This window comes from Oncorhynchus kisutch, linkage group LG24 (assembly GCF_002021735.2).
Source record: "Oncorhynchus kisutch isolate 150728-3 linkage group LG24, Okis_V2, whole genome shotgun sequence".
In the NCBI taxonomy this organism is placed as follows: domain Eukaryota; kingdom Metazoa; phylum Chordata; class Actinopteri; order Salmoniformes; family Salmonidae; genus Oncorhynchus; species Oncorhynchus kisutch.
Window position 1 is genome coordinate 27,696,481 of NC_034197.2, and position 19,771 is coordinate 27,716,251.

General features: G+C 43.4%; 1 protein-coding gene across 3 annotated transcripts in view; it reads left to right on the forward strand.

Moving 5' to 3' along the window:
• ift122 (intraflagellar transport 122 homolog (Chlamydomonas)) overlaps positions 1-19,771 on the forward strand; it is a 31,162-nt gene that overhangs the window by 3,223 nt on the left and 8,168 nt on the right. For all 3 annotated transcript variants that reach the window (XM_031803971.1, XM_031803972.1, XM_031803973.1), the window contains 13 exons: positions 583-774; positions 1,279-1,417; positions 1,890-2,092; positions 4,759-4,896; positions 5,058-5,222; positions 5,411-5,608; positions 5,722-5,862; positions 6,077-6,130; positions 8,610-8,771; positions 10,039-10,205; positions 12,183-12,354; positions 15,480-15,582; positions 19,625-19,765. In XM_031803971.1, the coding sequence (XP_031659831.1) occupies positions 583-774; positions 1,279-1,417; positions 1,890-2,092; positions 4,759-4,896; positions 5,058-5,222; positions 5,411-5,608; positions 5,722-5,862; positions 6,077-6,130; positions 8,610-8,771; positions 10,039-10,205; positions 12,183-12,354; positions 15,480-15,582; positions 19,625-19,765 (1,975 nt within the window). The remainder of the gene's footprint in view (positions 1-582; positions 775-1,278; positions 1,418-1,889; positions 2,093-4,758; positions 4,897-5,057; positions 5,223-5,410; positions 5,609-5,721; positions 5,863-6,076; positions 6,131-8,609; positions 8,772-10,038; positions 10,206-12,182; positions 12,355-15,479; positions 15,583-19,624; positions 19,766-19,771) is intronic.

The window sequence follows — 19,771 nt, forward strand, 5'->3', positions numbered from 1 at the left end:
TGTTTGGCCATTTAATAATGATTCCGTCACTACTCCTCCCCCATATCCCCCTGGGTAATATTGTAATTACAGACAAATATGCACTGTTTCATTACCCTGCCATGGAACCTTAGTCTCATGTGTTGTCACTGGGCTGTTTATCAGTGTAAGTGAACATGCTGGTTTGATTACCGTGCTATGAGTAGTCTGTAATGAAAAAAGGGAGGTTGTCCAAAAGGGTTTTATTTCAGGGTAAAAGAATGGACTGTCAGGCGGTTATTTTTCAGCGTGAGGAGAAACAGATGCACAGAGTCGGGGAACTGATATGACGTTGCGCAAAAGGACTTCAAGTGCCAGCACAATAGAGCCTATTTAGAAGCAAGAAAGTGTGTATGTGTTTTTCCATCTCTTTGGTCAGGCGCTTAAGGGGATGGGCTAAGGACTGTAGGCTTTCCCGATATAGTGCACAACCCTGTGGCTCTGGTAAAAAATAGGTCATTCCCCAAGTCAGGGGAAATCCTTGGCCTAGACAAGCATACCCCAGTTAAAGGTCAATAAATGTGAAGTAGACTTTATTTCAATATCTGTTCCTCTCTCTCTCAGATTGGGAAGGACAGAACTCTGACCTATGACCCCTGCTGTGTCAGCTACTTCTCCAAGGGGGAGTACATTGTGATGGGTGGCTCGGACAAGCAGGCCTCCCTCTACACCAAAGATGGGGTGCGGCTCGGCACCATCGGGGAGCAGAGCTCCTGGGTGTGGACCTGTAGAGTCAAACCTGACTCCAACTATGTGGTGTGTCTCTTTTCGTCACGTGTGTGTACATTTGGGTAAATGTGTGAGAGTGTTACGTGTGTGTGTCTAAAGTGAACTGTATTGGAACGCTATAATTTTAAATAGTGCTGATATGATGCTGAGACATGTTGTGAAGAACGAAGAGCTGGAATGATAAAATGCTACTGACAACGCTACAGATGTCATCTGTCAGATCAAGTGTTGATGCAACCTCATATCACTTTGGGACACATTTAGAGATGAGTTATTTTTTAACTTGTGGAGAAAGCATCTGTGTTCACCCATAGAGAACATGGAAGTAATATCACTATATCTTTATTTTGGATTATATTAATACTAACAACTCATATGGGAGGGCATAAGGTGCTACCTTGCTGACATCTCCGCATTGTCTCAGACAGGGCTCTAACAAAAAGAAGGAACACCCAGTCTCTCTGTCTTTTCATGAAAGTGTTAATGGGAACCACTACTACATTGAACTCTCATTTCCTCTCCTCTGTTTAGGTTTTGGGCTGCCAGGATGGGACCATAGCCTTCTTCCAGCTCATCTTCAGCACGGTGCACGGCCTGTACAAGGACCGCTATGCCTACAGAGACAGCATGACCGATGTCATCGTCCAGCACCTCATCACTGAACAGAAAGGTGGATTGATTTAGACTAGGGCTCCCCAACCCTGTTCCTGGAGAGCTACCCTCCTGTAGGTTATCGCTTCAACCCCAGTTGTAACTAACCTGATTGTGCTTATCAACCAGCTAATTATTAAAATCAGGTTGCGCTAGATTAGGGTTGGAGTGAAAACCTAAAGGACAGTAGCGCTCCAGGAACAAGGTTGGATAGCTCTGATTTAGACAGTACACAGTGTTGTACTTCTCTTATTAGAATTCAGAAAAAGCCTGTTTGTTTTATTCAAATTCAAATCTGTAGCACGTTGCGTGACCTTTTACCTCTTCAGTGTTAGCAGATCTGATGGAACTGGATGGGTGTAAGCAATACGGTGGCCCATTGGAAGGCTATGTAGAGTCACACCATCTGGTCTATTCAGGACTATTGGGGACTGGGATTATATGCCCTGTTCTAACTGTGCCTCCTACTTTTGTGCTTTCTTCATGCCCAGTGAGGATCAAGTGCAGAGAGCTTGTGAAGAAGATAGCTATCTACAGGAACCGCCTGGCCATCCAGCTGCCTGAGAAGATCCTCATCTACGAGCTGTACTCTGACGACTCCTCGGACATGCACTACCGCATCAAGGAGAAGATCTGCAGAAAGTTTGAGTGCAACCTGCTCGTGGTCTGCTCCCAGCACATCATCCTGTGTCAGGTGAGACTTCTACCCAATCCCAAAATCATACCCTATCACCTACTTCCCCCAGACACACATCTAAACTATAGTGGTAGTTGTGTCATATTATTTGCTCACATTAATGTCTGTATTTAGACTAAATACTTTGATTAATAACTGTTGTCCCGGGATTTGCTTTTGGCTTGAGGCTTTTCTCAAACACTCTGTTATAAGCATGTCCCTAAAGTGCCATACCAACACAAACTATTTGGCCTGACTCAGTAACACTGGCCTGCAGAGACATCGTCTCATGTGAATTATACTAATGCATCGGTGACAGATTGCGAAAGACCCTGCCGAGAGACATTAGCATGCTGTTATCATATTTGAAACCCAGTGAATTAGAGGTTAGCGCTGTGTCGCTACTCCAAAACACCCTAGAGAGAGAGGCCAGAGATGGATGGTTAGAGCCAGTGGTCATCCAGATGTTTCTTCCTATCCTTCTTATAGGCTCCAGCTGTATCTGTGCTCCTTTAGGGCAGGGGTGGCAACAGGCAGCCCGTGGGCAAAAAACAGCCTGCAAGTGTTTTTTTTATTGGGACCCCCAAAGTTTTTGGTAAAATAAAAAATAAAAAAATCATTTTTTTTCTTTAGTTTTTTTTTCTTTATTTTTGTTGTTAAAAAAGACTGTACAATTACCATGGAAATCTGTTCCCAAGTATTTCCACAAATAAAAAAAGAGACATTATGTGATTATGTCTCAATGTAATCCAATAGAACCTCTGTATGGGCTTAGTTGTGGTCAATTTCGAGTGTACAAATTATTATAATTATTTCCCGGCCCCCGACCATCCGCTCTGATAAAAATCGGCCCGCGGCTGAATCTAGTTGCCTACCCCAGCTTAAGGGTGTAGGCTTCCTATTTCACAACAATGCATCCTTCTCTCATGCTACCCTCGTTAAACTGACTATCCTATCGATCCTTGACTTTGGCGATGTCATTTACAAAATAGCCTCCAACACTCTACTCAGCAAATTCGATGCAGTTTATCACAGTGTCATATGTTTTGTCACCAAAGCCCCATATACTACCCACCACTGTGACCTGTATGCTCTCGTTGGCTGGCCCTCACTTCATATTCGTCGCCAAACCCACTGGCTCCATGTCATCTATAAGTCTTTGTTAGGTTAAGCTCCGCCTTATCTCAGCTCACTGGTCACCATAGCAGCACCCACCCGTAGCATGCGCTCCAGCAGGTATATGTCACTGGTCACCCCCAAAGCCAATTACTACTTTGGCTGCCTTTCCTTCTAGTTTTCTGCTGCCAATGACTGGAAAGAATTGCAAAAATCACTGAAGCTGGAGACTCGTACACAGCCCATCTGTAAATAGCCCACTCAACTACCTCATCCCCATATTATTATTTCTTTTTTTGCTCCTTTGCACCCCAGTATTTCTACTTACACATTCATCTTCTGCACAATTATCACTCCAGTGTTTAACTGCTAAATGTTCATTATTTCGCCAATATGGACTATTTATTGCCTTACCTCCCTAATCTTACTTAATTTGCACATACTGTATATATACTTTTCTATTGTGTTATAGACTGTACATTTGTTTATTTCATGTGTAACTCTGTGTTGTTTATGTCGCACTGCTTTGCTTTATCTTGGCCAGGTTGCAGTTGGAAATGAGAACTTGTTCTCAACTGGCCTATCTGGTTAAATAAAGGTGAAATAAAAAAATTGAGACCCTGTCACTTAGTCTCTTTTCCTCAGCCATCAGACAGCCTAAATGAGGCGGGGAGGAGTGAGAGGTTACCAACACAGCACTGTGGAACCTGGCTGGATGTCTCTGGTGGTTTCCTCTCTGGTTTGTGTCTCTGTGGTTTGACAGAGAGGAGGAGGGGAGGGGGAGCAGTACGGAGTTAACTCTGTGTATTATTTTCCCCTAAATCTGTGTGTGTGTGACAGAAGTGCTTTAAATCTGCCTCTAATAGCCCTGCTACAGCTTCACCAACTGAGGCTGATGGTTTCTCTGTTAAGACTGTCTAACCTCTGACCGGGCTGTGGTTGTCTGTGTCAAATCAAATCAGACTTGATCTTCACAGAGCATTGAATGAGAATGAAAAATATGGATAGAAAGATTAGAAGGATATATTAAGAGCAAGTGTAAACTATTAAAATTAGACAAAATGGTAGTGATGAATGAATTACAGTAGTGGCCAGATAATGCATAAAATATACTAAATAGATATGCCTGTGTTTGATGCTCTGGTGTTTTAACATGGTGGTATTCTTACTTTGTCTGGCTATCAAACACCTTGCTCTAAAGATACGCCACGCCCACAGATGTTAGTTTCTTCTCTACAATGAGTCTGGATCTAAGTACCTCCCCAATGATTTCTAGAACGCAAACACATTCTAGACGTTCTGATTAGTCCCAGAAACCGATGAGTTGGGTCAGATCCAGAACACATATGGGTAAAGCAGGGTTTTGAAAATTTGTAAATGCCTTTGATACGCTGATTGGTTAGAAATTATCCAATCGCTGATGACTTTGTTTTGCACAACACCCCTCATATTGACTTCACCACAAATTACTTCAATGATGGCAGAATGAAGTATCTCAGAATGAAGTGCAGTATGTAGCGAGTCGTCAGGCAAATTGTCACTGTCTCCTCTCTGACCCTCCTCTTCAGGAGAAGAGGCTGCAGTGTCTGTCCTTCACCAGTATCAAGGAGAAGGAGTGGCTTATGGAGTCTCTGATTCGCTACATCAAAGTGATTGGTGGCCCACCGGGCAGAGAGGGCCTACTGGTGGGGCTGAAGAATGGAGCGGTGAGTATGACTGACAGACAGACATACAGTACACAAACTCTTATCTAACTTACTTGTATTTATCCAGGTTAGTCTTATTGAGATGCTATTTCCTGTGCCTCAATTCAATCAAATCCTGTGGGTCATTCAATCAAATCCTGTGGTATTAATTTTCTCTTCAGATCCTAAAGATCTTTGTTGACAACCCATTTGCCATCACTCTGCTGAAGCAGTCTACGTCTGTGCGTTGTCTGGACATGAGTACATCCCGCAGCAAGCTGGCCGTGGTGGACGAACACAACACCTGCCTGGTTTATGACATCCACACCAAGGAGCTGCTCTTCCAGGTCAGAGGTTAGGGGTCAAGAGTTATTAAGGCCAAGGTCGAGGTGGCTTCAGTTTAAAATTAGGGTTCACAGGTTATGTTTGTGGGGGTAAAGTGTAACACCCGTCTCCCTTGCTGTCCCACTCCTTTCCTTCGCCTCTGTTTCCCCTGACTTCCCTCTCTCTGTGATCTTCCTTCCCTACTTCCCAGGAGCCCAATGCTAACAGCGTAGCCTGGAACACCCAGTGTGAGGACATGCTGTGTTTCTCAGGCAGTGGCTACCTCAACATCAAGGCCAGTAACTTCCCAGTGCATCAGCAGAAGCTGCAGGGCTTCGTGGTGGGCTACAACGGCTCCAAGATCTTCTGCCTGCACGTGTACTCCATGTCCGCCGTGGAGGTGCCTCAGGTGGGCTGGAAGACTAATCCTTGAAGAACTGAGCTTTATTTTTCTTCTGTTTAGTTGTGTTTCTAATTATATGTTGAATTGACTGGTTCCCTCTTCCTTTCCCTTCTCCCTAGTCGGCTCCCATGTACCAGTATCTGGAGAGGAGGATGTTCAAGGAGGCCTATCAGATCGCCTGCCTGGGTGTGACTGACAGTGACTGGAGGGATCTGGCCACGGAAGCACTGGAGGGCCTCGACTTTGACACCTCTAAGAAGGTCAGACACACACACACACACTTTTTCAACCAGGAACCACTGCAATGCTAGTGTCCATCACTAGATGGTGCAGCCTGAAGCTATTGGTATGTTGAACCTCTCTCATCCTCGTTTGATTAGTGTGATAGAATAGCTGAAGGATGTGGTCTGAGTGGATTCTCTGGATACTGTAAGAGTTCCACTCATTCTGTTTACCCGTGTGTCTCTCTTTCAGGCATTCATCAGAGTACGAGACCTGCGCTACCTGGAGCTCATCAACAGCATTGAGGTACAATATGGCACAGACACACTCCCTTCACATGAATAATGAATAATGGATTTGTCTGAATTGTATGAATCCAAGATCAGAGTTTGTGGTTGTAGAAAACAGAACAGTCCACATAGCTTTAATCAGGATGGATTTACTGGCTGACCAGAGCTGCCCATGACGTCATCAAAGCAGTAGCGGTGCATGGGTAAAAAGCTAAGCCAGAAACGGATGCCATATTACAACATATCTGTTGTGATTATTGCGTTGTTTGCTCTATAACCTGTTAGTTCATATGCCTTGCGACCGTGATATATAGACCTAAGGCCGAGACAATAAGAAGACACAGTGGCAAAATAAATTCAATCACACCTTTATTTAATCACAAAACCAGAGAGCAACCTCTGTCTGGTGATGTCCACAAAGCATAATGCATGTAACCAATAGTTACATGACCTACAGCATGGTCAAGAAAGTACATGTTTCCGACATATTCGGACTACTAAACAACCATTGATTTAGAACCGTGGAGAGTTAGTACAAGTCAACATCATCTAATCACCTATGCTTAGTCTATTACAGTGACAATTAAAAAATACCAAAAACCATTTATGGTGTGGCTCTCCATGGTTCTGATTTGTGTGCGTTTGTGCAAGTTAGAAAAATATGTTGACTCACCCTACTTGCAGAGAAATGCCAATGAATGCCATCCTCCTCTCTTTCATGTTGACGAAACAGTCTATGTACTGTCATACAGTACACACTTTTATAGAATTTTTATTTACCTGGCTAAAATGCTTGCTGGCTAGCCTAACTTCCTTTCATGGACAACGTTATTTAGTTAACATTAGCCTTCTACATCTAGTTACATATTGAACATCCATCCTCTCAGGCCAGGGGCACAATGCAGTTTATGGTTGGATCAGAATCCCCATTATAATCATTGGCCAGTATGCGGATTTAACTAAAACCACATGTCCAAATCCCTGTCTCCATCCATGGCTAATTTAGGAAAGGGCCAAGTTTAGCTAGCTAGCCACCGGAGGACAACAACATAACGAGATGCAACATTTCAAGTTGTTTCTATCGATGATGTATTTCTCTGTGATAGGAGTGAAGCCAAATCCAAACTGGCTTCTCTTTTCTTTGGTGTGCCAGGACCATTCACAGTTGAGCTCACTCAGTGATTGGTCGCTGGCTTCCCTTGCATTCAATGCTACGGGCTGCAACAATGTCATATTCTTTATGACCAGATAGCTGGCCTGCACATACGGATACAGAGGAGCGCTGTTTCGCTCACTCGGATGCTTTCTCTAGAGAGATACAGTATATTCAGCCTCTTGTCAATTTAAGGAAAATTCTGAAAACACAGAGAGACGAAAAATAAATTATTTAATGATTTTTTTCTTAGTACATTTTTTGGCACCCATGAATACACGCCACTGCATCAAGGTGAGACAGAGGAAGGGAATTGTTGGAATTGCATGCGTTTCCCTGATTAAAGGCCCAGTGGAGTCTAAAACGGAATTTCCTGTGTTTTATATATTTCCACACTATGAGGTTGGAATAATACTGTGAAACTGAAAAATATGATAATGCACATTTAGTGTAAGAGCTATTTGAAAAGACCACCTGTAATTTCAGCCTGTTTTGTTGGGATGGAGTTTTGGCCTGCCTGGTAACATCACCAAGCGGTAAATTAGTTAATAGACCAATAAAAAAGAGAGTTCCTCGGCCAATAACAGCTAGTTTTCCCCTCCCCACTCAGACCACTCCCAGACAGTCCTAGCAAAATTCTTGCTTGAGAAATTGCTCTTTGCTAAGAAGCTATTTTGATTGAAAACAATCACAGTAAGGTTCTTAATTGTCACCTAGCAATGAGTTAATATTGAGTTAAAAAAGCTGCTTTGGACTTTCAGTCTTTGATTGTCATGTTCTTTTTGTGTGTTGAGTGTAGACATGGAAACAATGGGTCATTGAATTCCACGAAACAGGCTTTGTGTCTGTGTGTGCATACTGTATGAAATAAACAGAGTGTACAAAACATTAAGAACACCTGCTCTTTCCATGACACATGACCAGGTGAATCCAGGGGAAAGCTATGATCCCTTGTTGATCTTAAATCCATTTCAAACAGTAGATGAAGGATTTTTAAGCCTTGAGACATGGATTGTGTTTGTGTGCCATTCAGAGGGTGAATGGGCAAGACAAAATATTTAAGTGCCTTTGAACGGGGTATGGTAGTAGGTGCCAGGCGCACCGGTTTGTGTCAAGAACTGCAGCGCTGCTGGGTTTTTCATGTTCAACAGCTTCCCGTGTCAAGACTTGACACAACTGTGGTAAGCATTGGAGTCAACATGGGCCAGCAACTCAATATTAGGAAGGTGTTCTTAATGTTTTGTAAACTCGGGGTATGGACTGATAGTGGAGTATCTGGGTGAAACTGACTCCACTTTGTTAGCTCATGTCTTTCTCTGTGTCCATGCCGATGGATTGGCAGGAGAGGAAGAAGAGAGGTGAGAGCGACACTGAGCTGTTCCTTGCGGATGTCTATGCCTACCAGGGGAAATTCCACGAGGCTGCCAGGCTCTACAAGAGGACTGGCTTGGACTCCAGAGCTCTCAGCATGTACACGGACCTGCGCATGTTTGAGTACGCTAAGGTGAGTACGAGTACTCACACACTCGCATAACCTCAAGCATGGCTAAAGGTGAGTGTTAGACATTGGACATTCACAGACTTTCGATGAATGTTTGAATGTGCCTATACTGTACACCCAAACACTAATGCACGTTGCACACAGGCTCTACATACAATATGTTCAAACATGTGAGACCCCCCACACACACACACACACACACACAGACGTTCAAACTACGGGAGCATGTAGAGGTGATCCCAGCATGTGTTTTCACTCACTGTGTACTTATGCCAAATAGAGGACCTGTACATTGGCAGATCTCCTCCACATCTTTCATCTTCCCATACATCACTAGATGTCTCGCTATATATTATCCCGGCAATACACACTCGCACACCATTTACATTTTAAAAATAAATAAATACATATTTTTAAGGAAACATTTTTTTGCCATGGGGGCATAGGGAAAAATGTGCAGGTTTATTGCTAATATCATAATATTTTACCAAGAGGCTCTGAAAAATTATTGCTATTTTAGAAGTAATTTCCTGCTATTCTACATGTTTTTTTTGCAGTTTTAAAGCTAATTTCCTGTAATTCTATAAATACATTTCATGGCTTATGATGTGTTCTTATGCTATCTGGGGGACCCAACCACCGGGGCTGTGGGTGTGTATGCTATTCCAATGACACACACACACACTCACACACTCTCACACACACACACACACACACACACACACACACACACACACACACACACACACACACACACACACACACACACACACACACACACACACACACACACACACAGGCTGTAGCATTACACGTTTCCAAGTGTCAGTTGTTGAATGGGAATTCTTTGATGAAGGGGTCAATTGAAGTTGAGACAATCTCGTGTTTAGTGTATTTGTGTGTGGAGTGGTCACTGTGTGTGTGTTCAGAGTAGCAGATGACACAAGCCTAATTCCTTTCCCCTCCCCTGTGTGTGTGTGTGTGTGTGTGTGTGTGTGTGTGTGTGTGTGTGTGTGTGTGTGTGTGTGTGTGTGTGTGTGTGTGTGTGTGTGTGCGTGTGCGTGTGCGTGCGTTTTTTGTGGCTGCTGTATATTTGTGTGTATATTTGTGTGGCCATCTGTTCCTCGAGGCCATTTATTTTAGCGCTGGAGGACACCAGCGGGGGAATCCTGGCCCTGTTTATGTGACTCCATGTCCCCCCTCTCCAGGCCCTGACCCAGATGGGCCTGTCTGTCTCACCCACCCTCCCTCTCTTCCTGTCCCTCTGTAGGAGTTTGTGGGCGCGGCAGACCCTAAAAACACTCGCATGCTGATGTCCAAGCAGGCCGACTGGGCTAAGAACAGCAAGGAGCCGCGGGCCGCTGCTCAGATGTACCTGACTGCAGGAGAACACCTCAAAGCCATCGACATCATAGGAGAACACGGCTGGGTCGACATGTGGGTAGCACACACACATACACACATACATACATACATACAGTGGGGCAAAAAAGGATTTAGTCAGCCACCAATTGTGCAAGTTCTCCCACTTAAAAAGATGAGAGGCCTGTAATTGTCATCATAGGTACACTTCAACTATGACAACAAAAAAAATCTAGAAAATCACATTATAGGATTTTTTATGAATATATTTGCAAATGATGGTATAAAATAAGTATTTGGTCAATAATATAATAATATAATATACCCTTTGTTGGCAATGACAGAGGTCAAACATTTTCTGTAAGTCTTCACAAGGTTTTCACACACTGTTTTGGCCCATTCCTCCATGCAGATCTCCTCTAGAGCAGTGATATTTTGGGTCTGTTGCTGGGCAACACGGACTTTCAACTCCCTCCAAAGATTTTCTATGGGGTTGAGATCTGGAGACTGGCTAGTCCACTCCAGGACCTTGAAATGCTTCTTACGAAGCCACTCCTTCATTGCCCGGGCGGTGTGTTTGGGATCATTGTCATGCTGAAAGACCCAGCCACGTTTCATCTTCAATGCCCTTGCTGATGGAAGGAGGTTTTCACTCAAAATCTCACGATACATGGCCTCATTCATTCTTTCCTTTACACGGATCAGTCGTCCTGGTCCCTTTGCAGAAAAACAGCCCCAAAGCATGATGTTTCCACCCCCATGCTTCACAGTAGGTATGGTGTTCTTTGGATGCAACTCAGCATTCTTTGTCCTCCAAACACGACGAGTTGAGTTTTTACCAAAAAGTTATATTTTGGTTTCATCTGACCATATGACATTCTCCCAATCTTCTTCTGGATCATCCAAATGCTCTCTAGCAAACTTCAGACGGGCCTGGACATGTACTGGCTTAAGCAGGGGGACACGTCTGGCACTGCAGGATTTGAGTCCCTGGCGGCGTAGTGTGTTACTGATGGTAGGCTTTGTTACTTTGGTCCCAGCTCTCTGCAGGTCATTCACTAGGTTCCCCCATGTGGTTCTGGGATTTTTGCTCACCGTTCTTGTAATCAGTTTGACCCCACGGGGTGAGATCTTGCGTGGAGCCCCAGATCGAGGGAGATTATCAGTGGTCTTGTATGTCTTCCATTTCTTAATAATTGCTCCCACAGTTGATTTCTTCAAACCAAGCTGCTTACCTATTGCAGATTCAGTCTTCCCAGCTTGGTGCAGGTCTACAATTTTGTTTCTGGTGTCCTTTGACAGCTCTTTGGTATTGGCCATAGTGGAGTTTGGAGTGTGACTGTTTGAGGTTGTGGACAGGTGTCTTTTATACAGATAACAAGTTCAAACAGGTGCCATTAATACAGGTAACGAGTGGAGGACAGAGGAGCCTCTTAAAGAAGAAGTTACAGGTCTGTGAGAGCCAGAAATCTTGCTTGTTTGTAGGTGACCAAATACTTATTTTCCACCATAATTTGCAAATAAATTCATTAAAAATCCTACAATGTGATTTTCTGGATTTTTCTTCTCATTTTGTCTGTCATAGTTGAAGTGTACCTATGATGAAAATTACAGGCCTCTCTCATCTTTTTAAGTGGGAGAACTTGCACAATTGGTGGCTGACTAAATACTTTTTTGCCCCACTGTACATACATACATACCCACACAGCTCTTGGTTCTCCTTGTTTCGTCCCTCCTGTGAGTCATGGTGTCATGTGAAAGCGTGGTGGGTGTGTGATTGGGAAGCAGGCAGATACATAAGGCTGGTCCTGTGGTCCTATCAGGGCTCCCCACGGGCTCCCTCTCTGACCCAGTGTCTGCTGCTTGTCAATCACACCCCCACTCTGGCCCAGACCACCTAGGCTAAGGCAGGCCCAGCATAACAAACACAGGGAAAGACTGGTTGGCCCCGTTAAGCTTTATCAGGCTTGACAGCTTCCCATACTACACACATTAACACACACACACCCTCCCACTCCATCTGATCTCATCTCTCCTCAACTCCCCTATCAGGCTGATTGACATAGCCCGTAAGCTGGATAAGGCGGAGCGCGAACCACTGGCTAAGTGTGCGGCCTATTTCCAGAAGCTGAAGCACCATGGTTATGCCTCGGAGACCTACTCCAAGATGGGAGACCTGCAGGCCCTGGTGCATCTGCACGTGGAGGCACGACACTGGGATGAGGTCAGTCAGAACCATTCACATTTCACTTATGGTCCTTACACCTGTTGGACACAGCTACAGTATTGTATCTTACTTGGCTCATCAGAAAGTATACCTCATACATCAAATTAGTGGATTCGGCTATTTCAGCCACACCCGTTACTGACCGGTGTATAAAATCTAGCACACAGCCGTGCAATCTCCATAGACGAACATTGGCAGTAGAATGGCCCGTACTGAAGAGCTCAGTGACATTCAATGTGGCACTGTCATAGGATGCCAGCCAGTCAGTTCGTCAAATTTAAAATGTCTGCCCTGCTAGAGTTGCCCTGGTCAACTGTAAGTGCTGTTATTGTAAAGTGGAAACGTTTGGGAGCAACAATGGCCACAAAACCTCACAGAATGGGACCACTGAAGTGCGTAGTGTGGAAAAATCATCTGTCCTTGGTTGCAACACTCACTACCGAGTTCCAAACTGCCTCCGGAAGCAACTATTCGTCGGGAGCTTCATGAAATGGGTTTCCTTGGCCGAGCAGCCACACACAAGCCTAAGATCACCATGCGCAATCCCAAGTGTCGGCTGGAGTGGTGTAAAGCTTGTTGCCTTTGGACTCTGGAGCAGTGGAAACGCGTTCTCTGAAGTGATGAATCACCCTTCACCATCTGGCAGTCCGACGGACTAATCTGGGTTTGGCGGATGATAGAAGAACGCTACCTGCCCGACTGCATAGTGCCAACTCTAAAGTTTGGTGGATTAATTATGGTCTGGGGCTGTTTCTCATGGTTCGGGCCAGGCCCCTTAGTTCCAGTGAAGGGAAATCTTAACACTACAGCATACAATGACATTCTAGACGATTCTGTGCTTCCAACTTTGTGGCAACAGTTTGGGGAAGGCCCTTTCCTGTTTCACCATGACAATGCCCCCATGCACAATGCAAGGTCTATACAGGAAAGGTTTGTCAAATTCCGTTTGTAACACCTTGACTGGCCTGCACAGAGCCCTGACCTCAACCCCATCGAACATCTTTGGGATGAGCCAGGCCTAATCGCCCAACATCATTGCCTGACATCACTAATGCTCTTGTGGCTGAATGGAAGCAGGTTCCCGCAGCAATGTTCCAACATCTAGTGGAAAGCCTTCCCAGAAGAGTGGAGGCTGTTGTAGCCGCAAAGAGGGGACCAACTCCATATTAATGCCCAGGATTTTGGAATGACGATACTTTTAGCCATTTAGTGTAGGTCTAACCCAGAACACAGAAAATGACACTGCAAATTTACTGGAACAATACAAACTGAAACCATGTTCTATAAAACCAGAGCAAAGCTGCCGGCCAAGCTAGAGATTTCCTCTAAATCTCTGCCTAGGATGACTAGAATGTGAGAAGCACCCAGCGGTCCAAAGCACTAAATAGCCTTAGCTAAGAACTTTTTTATGTTTTGACTCAACTGCCCCATCAGAGCAGCGCATACCACAGACCCAGCTAGCAGATTTGGTTCTTTGGAAGTTGTGGGAACTTACGTTTTTGGTTTCCCATTAGTTCTGGGAACAAAGCCATAAATATTTTTAACATTCTGAGAATGGAAGTGAACATTTAGCCTGTTCTGGGAATGCACATTTTTAGGTTGCAGGGAGGTTCTGGGAATGTTTTATTATTGTTCTAAAAACTGAAATTATAGGTTATTTGAAGGTAATTAAATAATGTTCTGAGAACATTCCAATAAGATTTTTAATAACACAGCTATCTTTGGGTTAACTGTTTTGAACTCAAAGAACAGATAGGACACATAGAAATGAATTTGGTTAGGCATTAGTCATGTAAACACATGACATTTTTATTTTTATTTTACCACGGTATCCGTGCGATTCGATCCTGTGATCTTCTGTTCTCTGTCCTTGGAATTAGTCCACTGTGCCACCAGGATGGAGCTACTGTAGCATGCCAATGTTTTTTACCTCATACAAAGCTGTTGATTTTTGTCTATTCAAAATAGTCCCCATTTCAATTGAAACAAGCACTCATTAAGTTTAGGTGTGGCCAATTAGTGGGTGTGGCCAACACACCTGAACACACTTAACAAGATAGAGGATAGAGTTTTGGTGACGCTGAAAATTGAATGTATATAAATAACATTCTTAGAACGTTCTTTGAACGTTAATAATGTTTACTTGTGGGTTTTTATGGGTTGTTTTTCTTAATGTTCTGAGAAAATGACATTAAATAGAACCATGAGGAAACCTGCAGAAAATGTTATGCTGAAGTACTGAAATTCCCACAGAAGAACATTGTTCTTGGAGCAATTTGAGAACATTACTTTAAATAGAACAATGAGGAAACCTGTAGGAGACATTACGCTGAAGTACTGAAATTCCCACCTAAGAAACATAAGGTTGTCAGAACGTTATGTGCTAGCTGGTTATCCTGCACCATTACCAGAATGTTGTGGGAAGGTTATGTGCAAAATAACCATAGGACAACCACGCTCTAACCAAGCTCTAAGAAACATATGGTTCTCAGAATGTTATGTGCTAGCTGGGGAGACATGGAGAAAATACTAAATGTTCTAAGTGTTTAAGCGAGTTGTAGGTGGAACTGAGAGCAAACATGTGATTTCCACTGTGAAACAGAGAGAATGCCAAAAGACTAGAACATTAAATCACATTCATATTGTATGAATCATGCACAGCGTCTGAGGAGCATTCTCACCCGTTCGTTCATTTGATCCTGAGAGAGAGAAAGGACGAGAAAAAGAGAAGGTGGAAGGCTTAATGAAAGTCTTGCTATTGGACAATTAGGTTAATCAATCAAGATGACAGGCAGGTATGCCTCTGTAGGCTACTGTCATACAATTCTACTACAGCATGTCACTCAAACAACCATAGCTGCACACTAATTGACCATGACATGAAATCAGTCTAATATGCTAACCTTAACATATCACATTAGTAATGAGCTCTATTCATGTTTTGGCTAGATGTGTCTGTTTTAAAGCCTGTGTTAATAATCACTGACAATTTCTAGGCAAATTATCCTGGGCATATTGCCTCAAAGACACACGATACAGTAAACCTAATAAATATTCTAAGTGATATAATCTGGTTATATGTAAGGCATCTGATTGAGCCTTTCTTCCCCTCTCTCCCCCAGGCCTTCGCTCTGGTGGAGAAACATGCCCAGTTTAAAGATGACGTCTATGTGCCCTACGCTCAGTGGCTGGCTGAGAACGACCGCTTTGAGGAGGCACAGAAAGGTGAGGATGGAGAAAGAGAAGAGAGAGAATGCTCATCCCAATATGTTATAGTAGCTCGATGTTTGATGTTCCCACATTTTGTGGTAACTTTGCCAAGAACATGTCGGCTGAAACATCTTATCACTAGTTTCTATAAAAATCCCATTTTGTGCACCTAACATTGAGCAGACATATCTCAGATAATTCTGGAATCAGAACTATATCAATGTATCATAGAAAACCACAGAGGGCTGTAAGGGCATTGTCAGTTCGTATAACATAGGGTACATATGGAATCCATATCAAGCTTGGCCCGTGTTGTTATATCCAAGCGTTCTTCACTCCTCCTTCTGCAGTGCTGCTCTCTCTATTCACTGTAAAACATGATCCTCAGTTAGAGACAGAGCAAGTCCTGACTGCTTACAGTGTTTCATGCCATGTATATTTCCAATCAGCACTATAACAAGCAGCTCTTAATGATGATTACCCATGTGAGCAGAATAACTGTCATCACCACATGGCTTTACACTGAGTGTACATAATATTAAGAACACCTGCTCTTTCCATGACAGACTGACCAGGTGAATTCAGGTGAAAACTATGATCCCTTATTGATGTCACCTGTTACATTCACTTCAATCAGTGTAGATGAAGACAATTGAGACATGGATTGTGTCCAGAGGGTGAATGGGCAAGACAAAAATACAAAAAAGGGTATGGTAGAAGGTGCTAGGCGCACCAGTTTGAGCGTGTCAAGAACGCTACTGGGTTTTTGCTCAACAGTTTCCCGTGTGTTTCAAGAATGGTCCACCACCCAAAGGACATCCAGCCAACTTGACACAACTGTGGTAAGCATTGGAATCAACATGGGCCAGCATCCCTGTGGAACGCTTTCGACACCTTGTAGAGTCCATGCCCCAACGAGGCTTTCCTGAGGGCGAAAGGTGGTGCAACTCAATATTAGGAAGGCGTTCCTAATCTTTTGTACACTCAATGCATAATTATGACCCCTGCATGCCTATTAATGTACAGTACCAGGGATTATTCAGGGGGGTTGGGGGGAGCTAGACATTCAGGGAGAATAAAAATTCCAAAAACAATGAATTTAGCAATATATTTGATTATTATGTTTGAGCAAAAGAACACAGCATTAGCCACGGCAAAATGCATAGAATTACAGGAAATTAGCTTTAAAACTGACCAAATTCCATGTAGACATTTGAGAACAATTTCTCTCAAAATCAGCAGCACAGACGAGCCAATCGCGCCCCCTGCCACGCCCACCGCCTAAGCTCCTTTTTGATCCATAAAAAACCCTGAGTGCTGTATCCAATCCATCCTGCATAATATCCTCTGTGTGTGGAGTATAGAGTTGAACAGGCCTGGCTGTGTTCCAGCCTGGCAGTAATCTGGCGTCGTGCTGACTGTATTGTGTTTTAGTGGGGCAGTAATGCTGTATTGTGCCACCACCACAGTGATTGTAATTGACTTTAGGCCCCTGTAGCGTTGTACCCTGGTGGTTCCTCACCTGGCAGGGCTGACTGGTCACTGACTGTAACTCCTCACCAACGTAACATTGTTGTAACTGAGGGTGTGTGTGTGTGTGTGTGTGTGTGTGTGTGTGTGTGTGTGTGTGTGTGTGTGTGTGTGTGTGTGTGTGTGTGTGTGTGTGTGTGTGTGTGTGTGTGTGTCTAGCTGTGTGTGTGTGTGTGTGTGTCTAGCTGTATGTATGTATGTGTGTGTGTCTAGCTGTATGTATGTATGTGTGTGTGTCTAGCTGTATGTATGTGTGTATAGGACACATGGGCAATTCAATTAAAGGGATACTTTGGGATTTTGGCACTGAGGCCCTTGTATCTACTTCCCCAGAATCAGATGAACTTGTGGATACCAAATTATGTCTCTTGTGTCCTGTTTGAAGGAAGTTAGAGGTGGGTTTCACGAGCCAATGTTAGTACGCGTTAACACAATGACTGGAAGTCTATAGGTATCTGCTAGCACATAAGAATGGTATCCACAAGTTCATCTGACTCTGGGGAAGTAGACAAAGGGCCTCTGCCAAAATCCCCAAGTATCCCTTTAAAATGTATGCCAAACAAAAAACATTGATTTCAAAGTTGAACAAACCATATAACTCTATTCACAAAGACTACTTTTAACAATTCACACCAAACATATTATAATAATGCAAAATGTAATTTCTGTAACATCTCCCTCAGTTTTTTTTATGTGACCTCGTTTTCCACAAAAAAGATCTGCTCTGAATTAATATTAAAAGATGTCTGCAGAAAGAATGGGGTGTCAGCTATGATATGACACCTAAAAATATATTTTGGTTATTGTAAATGAAGTGGATTTACACCTGATAACAGAATTATGGTTACAAAATGTCATAATTTGACCCTGATCTGTACTACACAGAAATGCATAATTATGGATATGAATGTCGTTACCTTCATAGTGATGTATCCTAAATAGGTACACAAAGGTAGAAATATGCAATATCCTCCTTTGCATATTTGGGTATTATCCTACACACTGGCTATTATTTTAATCAGCGCCACCACCAAACAAGACCACATTTTGTTGGGTTGGACCGCACCTAATCTGAGCCATCCATAGATGTCGACAGTATGTTTAACAAGTTTGGACATCAAAGTACAGCACTATAGAGTACAATGCCACACAGAACAGTAGAGTACAGCATAGTCAAGTAGAGTATAGTTCAGTAAAGTACAGTACATTATAGTGTACTCAAGTGTGCTCTACTATGTACTGTACTGAACTCGACTGTACTTTTCTTTACTGAACCCTACTGTGCCTTACTGTAATGTGTTGTTCAAAACTTTGAAACAGTTGGTTCAAATTTGGTCCGGTCATCAGATATCTGGACGTTGAAATCAAGGTTGGTCCGGATTGGACCGGAAAACTACATCTGTAGACGTTGAAATCAAGGCCACGGTGGACTGACCAAATTTCAACTACTTTTCAGCATCCATTGATGTCCGGTGTCGGCCGGTGCTCAGTGGGTCAGGATGCTGGTCACAGTAAATAGAAAGAGAGGGGACTCGTGGGTAGGTTTACGTGCGCACCGTATTCCAGATAATAGCTCATATTCCGGTTTAGGTCTAATTTAGGATCAGTTTACATGCACCTTTGAAATCCCGCTCATGAGTTTCCATCCCTGCATGCATAAATAAACATAATATTCATAATTGTCTGTCATTACTTGATGCTCTAGAATATTAAATAAAGCCATGCTCACCAGAATGTCATAAATCGATAGAATGAATATAGCATCCACGATCTAGTTGACATCGGTACATTTTTCTCATTCATTTCTGCTTCTCTCACATGCCAAAGACACTTAGGGAATGGGGAGATTTTACGTGCAAGATTTCCAAATGACATCAGTTTGTTGATCAGTATTAAGGAAATGAAAAGCTGTGAAAACGATCCAACATGTTTTTGAGTTTGTCTTCGATGCATATTTTATATGGATGAAAGTGAAATGCTGTCAGCTTTTATGTCGCTGAAAAAAGTTGCAGGGTTAGTCTACACAGCACAGTCCCTAATTGCACATTTGCATTTTCTCAAGATGAAAGAAAGAAATCATATTTCTCCACTCCTGTTCCCGATAAAAAGCCTACATGTGGCAGGCTCCTATGAACGTCGCATATTGGTGCTCATGGGTCCTTTTGCATGGAAATGACCACATGTTTATTGGAGTTGTGCTTTCTAAGTGGCATGCTGTTTGAAATTTGGGAGTGGGTTTGTTTTAGAAGATGTCTGTTTGTGGTTACCAGTGAAAAATGAGGAAAACATTGTCTCGAATACGTTAAGTACAAATTGTCCCTGGTGTGTAAGTGTGTGTCTGTGATATTGTTAAACTCTGGCAGCCTTAGAATGAAAGGGGTATAATGGGAAAGGGGTCAGCTCCTATAAGGCTGAAACTCTATTGTCCATGCAATAGAAGCAGTGTTAAGCTCCGCTTTGGCTCGCAATGTTCCCCCTTCCTCGCTGCAATTAAGTCTCTTCCCTCCCTTCTCTCCTCCCACCGCAGCTTTCCACAAGGCGGGCCGACAGAGTGAGGCTGTGAAGGTGTTGGAACAGCTTACCCACAATGCCGTGGTGGAGAGCAGGTTCAATGACGCAGCATATTATTACTGGATGCTCTCTATGCAGTGTCTGGACATCGCTAGGGGTACGT